This window comes from Leptodactylus fuscus, chromosome 1 (genome assembly GCF_031893055.1).
Source record: "Leptodactylus fuscus isolate aLepFus1 chromosome 1, aLepFus1.hap2, whole genome shotgun sequence".
In the NCBI taxonomy this organism is placed as follows: domain Eukaryota; kingdom Metazoa; phylum Chordata; class Amphibia; order Anura; family Leptodactylidae; genus Leptodactylus; species Leptodactylus fuscus.
In genome coordinates this window covers 297,459,979-297,467,600 of record NC_134265.1, presented here as the reverse complement: position 1 = coordinate 297,467,600, position 7,622 = coordinate 297,459,979, and the positions used below count along the sequence as shown (strand labels likewise).

The 7,622-nt window shown below is 34.7% G+C and overlaps 1 protein-coding gene across 1 annotated transcript; it reads left to right on the top strand.

Moving 5' to 3' along the window:
• Positions 1–1,723: 1,723 nt before the first annotated feature.
• HAND2 (heart and neural crest derivatives expressed 2) lies at positions 1,724–4,337 on the top strand. The gene is made up of 2 exons (XM_075265815.1): positions 1,724–2,278; positions 4,164–4,337. Exons 1-2 carry the CDS (start codon positions 1,745–1,747, stop codon positions 4,260–4,262), a joined length of 633 nt encoding a protein of 210 aa, XP_075121916.1. The 5' UTR covers positions 1,724–1,744; the 3' UTR covers positions 4,263–4,337.
• Positions 4,338–7,622: the final 3,285 nt, after the last annotated feature.

Genomic DNA, 7,622 nt, shown 5'->3' with positions numbered 1-7,622 from the left:
TGTGAACCTGGACTCTCACCATTTTTGCGGCAAAGCTTTTCTTTCTAAGCAACTAAAAGCTCCACATAAAACCATTTGTTTTGCATATTGCTTCAGGATAGTTTTTTTGCAATTTGGGATTATTCCTATTTTATGATTACATTTCTTCTATTTACTCACTATTGTCAATTTCTTTTCTTCAAATATTTCTCCCTGTAATATCAAGTTGATCTTTGTTACAATTGTAATATTATTTTTATAAAATCCATAAAAGATATATTAACCGCAAATAGTCCCCGAGTCCTTGTTTGTGTGTTGTGATGGATAAATAATTCCTCTGCTTCCTCTTCTTGTTGTATTAAACATGATATTTCATAAGAGGCCAAAATACTGTTCACACAAATTGCTGCTATGCTTCAGGAATACACATAGAAAAACTGATAGATAAAATCTTTCCACATATGCATAAATATAATGTCTGCAATACCTATACATATATAAGACATAGATAAAGCAATTTATATAGATAGATAGATAGATAGATAGATAGATAGATAGATAGAATAAGTAGTAATACAGTGAGGCAATGGGATTTATAAAGAAATTGTATGACATGATATTAACATGTACACCAGAATATTGCATATACATATATATATATATATATATATATATATATATATATACACACACATATATATATATACATATATATATATATATATATATATATATATATAACAGATACACAATAATTTAAGTTAAGCTATATAAAAAAGTACTAGATACATTTTTTCCAAAAATAAGGTCCTGTCTACTGTATATGCTGTACATAGAGAGACTTACAACACAATTCCTGTGTCACTATAACAATACATTTATACATTGCCAATATCTCTGAACGAGTAGGCTCGAGTCATCTGATCATTCATGAAGTATTCATTCCATTATCTCTAGCCATATAATACAGTGAATCAACTATGACTGCTGCATTAAGCCCCCACCCATGCAGAATACTGTACCTTTCCTGCAGTGCTGTATACACATATATACATATACAGTGTAAAGCATGTGCAGCACTCTTGCATTAACCTCTGTGCCATGAAGGATTTTTTTCTTGTCCTAATGATATTATGGTTATGCTGGGACAGCCAATCCTGGGAGAGCAGGCTCACAATTAGCAAAGTGAACATCAAAAAGGTTCATTGCTGCCTATGAAAGAGCCCTCCCCCCTTGTGCCCGGATTGGCTGGGACAGCCTCTGACGACATATATTAACCCAAGCTTCCCTAAAGATGTAGCTGTACATGGAGATCCTACATGGAAATAGTGCCTGTATGCAGAGCTATGGAGTGCAGAGAGGATCCTTGGAGATATTTGGGGAGCAGATGCTGAGAGCCCTGGCACTGGCATGAGTATTGCCTCTGGATTGAGCAGGAAATGGATGCCAGCTCACAGTGAGAAGCCTGTATGCTGCTGCACCATCCCATTGGGGACTATGGACAAGATCTGCTGTAAGTAACACATGCAGCTGCTATATGGGAGGATTGCACTGAGCCTGGACAGCACCCATGACTTTCCCAATGCCCTATAATACTTGAAGGATCGTCCACCCTGAACATAGATTGTGTCTATTCTCATTACTGTGCATATGGAGAGCTGGAGCTAGACAATCCATACACCCCCTGTATAAACCTATTTATAGAGCCAGAACTGCTGTGATAGCAGCCCCCCAGGAGAAAGACTTGGACAAAGGTGCAGCTGCTATGAGCTTGGTTGGAGGCTTCCCCCACCACCCAGTGGTGCACCATGATGGTTACCCTTTTGCCGCTGCTGCAGCTGCCGCCGCTAGTCGCTGCCATGAAGAGAACCCCTACTTCCATGGCTGGCTTATCAGTCACCCCGAAATGTCTCCCCCCGACTACAGCATGGCACCGTCCTATAGTCCGGAGTACGCCAATGGTGCGGCTGGCCTGGACCACTCCCATTACGGGGGTGTCCCGGGAAGCGGGGCCGGAGGTTTAATGCAAAGGCCTGTGAAACGGAGGGGCACAGCAAACCGTAAGGAAAGGCGCAGGACTCAGAGTATCAACAGCGCCTTCGCCGAGCTGCGGGAGTGTATCCCCAATGTACCGGCAGACACCAAACTCTCCAAGATCAAGACATTGCGCCTGGCTACCAGCTACATCGCCTACCTCATGGACCTGCTGGCCAAAGACGACCAGAACGGGGAGACCGAGGCCTTCAAGGCGGAGATCAAGAAGACAGATGTCAAGGAGGAGAAGAGGAAGAAGGAACTGGTCAGTACAGACATGGCCTTCTGTATATCTGCCAGAAAAGAAGCGTGAGATAGATAGATAGATAGATAGATAGATAGATAGATAGATAGATAGATAGATAGATAGATAGATATGATACAAATAAATATGGCATAAATATAACATAAAAGATGAGAGCAGTAGATAAATAGGCAGATAGATAGATAGATAGATAGATAGATAGATAGATAGATAGATAAATAGATAGGAGATAGATAAACATAAGACAGGTTTTTTTTTTACAATCTGGGTTTAATAATATTTTATAAATTATGAAAGACAGATATAGATATCAGTTACACAGATAAATAATAGATAGATAGATAGATATGATATATATATTTATGTATCTCCTATATATATATATATATATATATATAGGAGATGCATAAATATTTCAAGCCTATTTTTCTAGTAGAGTACAGTAGACATATACACAGCTAAGGTAATAAAATAATATGTAGACATTTTATAGTAATGTGTGCAATAATAAGAATGTTACAACATTGCAAACCCCAATACACATATTAAAAGGTAAACAGTAATGTAACCAATATTTAGGTTTATTTCTAAACAAGAAACACCGGTATAAAATGTACAATTTTTCTCGAATGTCAAAATATAAGAAATAATGATAGGACATGTAAACATATTTAACAATGTATCTGACATAAGGTTCGGAATGCGATAATAATTCAGCATTAATACAAATGATACTGAGCTAAACGTATTTCTGATATGTTATATATATATATATATATATATATATATATATATATATATAACAATATGTACATTTTGATCAGCGAAATGTGACAGAAGAGAATAGATATTTAATACATTGCTATCGCTGGAGACTGTAGCAATAAAATATGACTTTGCTGAAAATGTAAAGAATATTTACTATAATTACAGTTTAGTTCTACAAATATTATAGCAAGGACAGGAATGTGTTTATTGGCAGAGTATATAGATTTATGTCCCAACAATCTCCTTATACATAAGTGTGTATACAATGTTTAACATAAATTGCTGATGCCATCCATCATATAGCGATATGAGTACTGAGTAACTACTCTGCTTATAGCATATACCCTTAGGTATATACAGTATATTGAACTGGGACTCCAGACCCTCCAAATATTTACAATATTTTATTCCACCTAGACTAAAATTAATTTTAAGCAGAATTTAAGAGGTCATATATTGTAGATAGATGGTTAGTGGTAGATAGATAGATAGATAGATAGATAGATAGATAGATAGATAGATAGATAGATCTATGATGATAGTTAGATAGATAGATAGATAGATAGATAGATAGATAGATAGATAGAGGAGATAGATAGAGGAGATAGATAGATGATAGATAGATAGATAGATAGATAGATAGATAGGAGATAGATAGATAGATAGATAGATAGATAGATAGATAGGAGATAGATAGATAGATAGATAGATAGATAGATAGATAGATAGATATGAATAAATAAATAAATGACATAGATACTGCTTTGTCTGCAGGTAGCTTTTATAGTACAATTCTGTGTATTAAATATTGTTCAAAATATAAGGAAAGAGTCAATTATTTTTATTGTATGATGATCATGATTATTATTACCATCATCATCATTATCCTTATTATTATTTTGTAGTTTTTAGATTAGACTGTAATGTTACTTTGACTATGGGTCATTCGATGTAATTTTGGTATAAGGCCAGGTGAGGCCCAGGATCACCACTCAAGCATAACATATAATATAACAACACAGTTTGATATTTTTCAGGAATACATTGTTACAGAAACCTATATAAATTTTTTTTTCTTTTTTCTTTTTCTTTTTTTTTTTGTCTAATCTCATAACAGAATGAACTCTTGAAAAACACAGTTAGTAGCAACGATAAGAAAACTAAAGGAAGGACTGGCTGGCCCCAGCATGTATGGGCCCTGGAACTTAAACAATGATCCTATGAACTGCAGGACTGAATGAAGACTCTATAAATAGACAATAAACTATGTATGGAATGGTCCAGTTTATTTATGTGCAATCCCCCTTCCCTCCTCAATGCAACCCTCATTGTGGATGTGTGCAGAAAAGCATTCCATTATATGAAGAGGAATAATCTACAGGTTGGTAATAGCAGGGGGCCCTGTAGCTCGTGTATTACGGTCTGTACATAGAACACATGACTCCCTGGCCATGGCTCCTATCTATGTTTGTCTGTGAAGTGTACTTGCCCCATGGAATTATTAGAAGTGAATATACCGACAGGATATTGGGTATATTAACCGTGTCAGTGCCAGGCCTGGCTGCAGTGCAGTGTGAGCTGTGGGCCCTCTGACAACAGGGAAGACACCATTGTAACGTTGTTGTCAGAGTTGTTCTTGTTGTTGTCCTTGTGCTTGTGTAACATTTGAAGGTGTTTCAACTATTTGTTATTGTGCACTTCTGTCCAGAAATGTGGAGTATAATTAATATTTGAAGGTGTAAAACATTGTAAGTGATCAATAAACCACTGAGTGTCTTTTTTGTATATCTTCTGTTAATTCATGTGTGTACATAGGCCTGGGAATAACGCATAGGTCAGTGTCCCGCATGTGTGGGTATATTCACATGTACTTGTATCTGCTCCTATATTTAAGAAGTAGCTGTAAATATAGCACACAAATATGTATATTCGTATTTATGTAGATGTATATACATATTTATATATATTTATATGTAATGTAACATATATTATATGTATACATGTTAATAATCACAATCTTCTAGCTGCACATGCAATACATTTACATCTGTACATGTAGTCTAGTAAATGCACATATGGATTTATTCACATGCAGCTTTAGATACGTGTTGGTAAATAGTATAAATAGTTCATCCAACCAATGCATATATGTAACTATTCATGTTTAGCTTTAGATCTAATATATAATATTCACATGTAGCTGTAACTGTATCATATGTACACATATTATTATTTATTTTACTATAGTTGTTCATACATGTCCATGTAAATATTCATCTATAGGTTTCTGTGGATATATTAAATATATTCATGTAACTATTCATATGAAGCTGTAGAGAAATATCTATATAATGCATATAGCAAATGCATATACGTAACTATATTTAGCTGTGAATCTGTTACATGTAGCGGTACAAATTTTGCATGTGCACTGGATATATTTGCGTGCAAAATAATTCTGTCCACATATATATCATGGACTTCTACAACACAAATGCTGTAATACAGATCAAATTAGAGAAGCAAAAATCATATATCATATAAAAAATAATATAAAATAAGTCTAAAACCAGCATCCCCTTATAGGAAGAGCCTGTGACACTTGGTTTGTTTACTTTCCTGGTCCTGGTAGTCTCCTTTTAAAGCTCGTGTGTAGATTTGCAGCAAGCCATAAAAAGATAAGAGGGGCCTAGCACCAGGTCCACATGTGTAGGTTGAAGGGTTAGAACAACTCCAGCAGTGAGCTGTGCCCTTTGCTGTCAGGGGTCAGGGGCCGGTGCTATGGACTTGTGTGCAGGGAGACACTTGCTTGTATGTACCAATGTTTTCTCTGTGTTTTCTCGCAGTGCTATTTGCATCTTGTGCAGGATATGTACATTGGATTCTGGCTATCTATAATAAACATACGGACAGAAATATAGATAGATATATAAGGAACAGATGATGGCTAAATATAAAAATGACATAGTTTTCTGTATATTTATGTACGTTATAATCGCCATATTTCACATAGTATTTCTTCCATGTCGGTGTCTAGATATTAGTTCCCACTTGTTTTTACAATGACTCATGTGTAGTTAGTGAGCAGCGCATCATTACTAATGAAGTGACCATTTATTTGGTCTTTTACCAGTATAACCAGCAATGTTATATGGAGCTTATGCTCCAGTCCCATGCTCTAGTATAGGATCCAGCTGTGGATAGGAATGAAAAGCTCAGGGTTGCTGTAGTAGTAGTTGCAGTGACTTTGGCAGCTGAGGAAATCTTTATAATTACTGGCTAAATGTGGATGTAGCCTTGTGTAGAGAGTAATCACTCTCAGAGCAAAATCTCAAGAGCCCTAGACAGGCCGGAGCCAACAAAAATGCAGCTTTTGACGTTAAAAGCTAAATGGTGCAGCAGCTCTGCATAGAGGGATTGATGGCTGGTGTGGTGTCAGTGCTGTGGCCTCTGCTAGCCTGCTAAAGCTGGCCCATAGCCTGATAAGAGGAAGCCCCACTATCTCACACTAATCCCTGCCTTCACTTCCACCACACTCGGGAGGCTTGTGCAATATACTATACACAGTATATACAATGTTTGGACTGTATTCACTCTGCTGCATAGGGAAATGTCAGGATTATCATAGAGGAATTTAACCAGAACTATTACAACATGTAAAAGTAGATAAACCAATAATAAAAAGAAATAAATGCAGGGTTTTGCCCAAAAATAAATAGTACAGTATATATAGAATAAGAATAAGATTTACCCTAGTTAACGCTATGTTGTTATTGTTATTCCGTTATTTTATTATACATCTATGCACTTTATAATTTATTTTATGTACTTTGATTAGATTGTTATGTTAAGTTAAACAGAAATTAATTTATTTCAGAACTACAAAATATCATATCAGGAAGGTTAGGTTAGCCTAAATTATTTCACAACTATATGATATGAATATATATTGATAAGTATATTTATATTTTATAAACTCTCTCTCTCTATAGATAGCTAGATAGATAGATAGATAGATAGATAGATAGATAGATCTATATCTCTATACATAATATAGGTGTATTTATATTGATAGATATATCTCTATCTAGCTATATACAAATCTATATCATAGATATATATATATATATATATATATAGAGAGAGAGAGAGAGAGAGAGAGAGAGAGAGAGAGAGAGAGCGATCTATCTATCTTTCTTTCTATATACCTATATTATATATACAGACGTAGATATCTATGTATATCTATACGCATAGATAGATTAAATATATAGAAATATCTCTCTCTCTCTCTCTCTCTCTCTCTCTCTATATATATATATATATATATATATTTATATATACAAATACATAGATAGATAGATAGATAGATAGATAGATAGATAGATAGATACATATAGAGAGATAGATAGAATGAACAACATACAACATGTAAATATATATACAGTATATATATATATATATATATATATATATATATATATATATATATATATATATACATATATAACCACTAAAACGTTCTGGGAAAGAAGTGTTTTGGGAAAATGAGGCAGGCATGACTGGAAAAGCATGA

Excerpts from the sequence above, each read along its gene's own strand:
- HAND2 (XM_075265815.1), top strand. The coding sequence starts at position 1,745 with ATGAGCTTGGTTGGAGGCTTCCCCCACCACCCAGTGGTGCACCATGAT. Across the intron at positions 2,279-4,163 it reads AGAAGAGGAAGAAGGAACTG|AATGAACTCTTGAAAAACAC; the intron begins GTCAGTACAGAC and ends ATCTCATAACAG.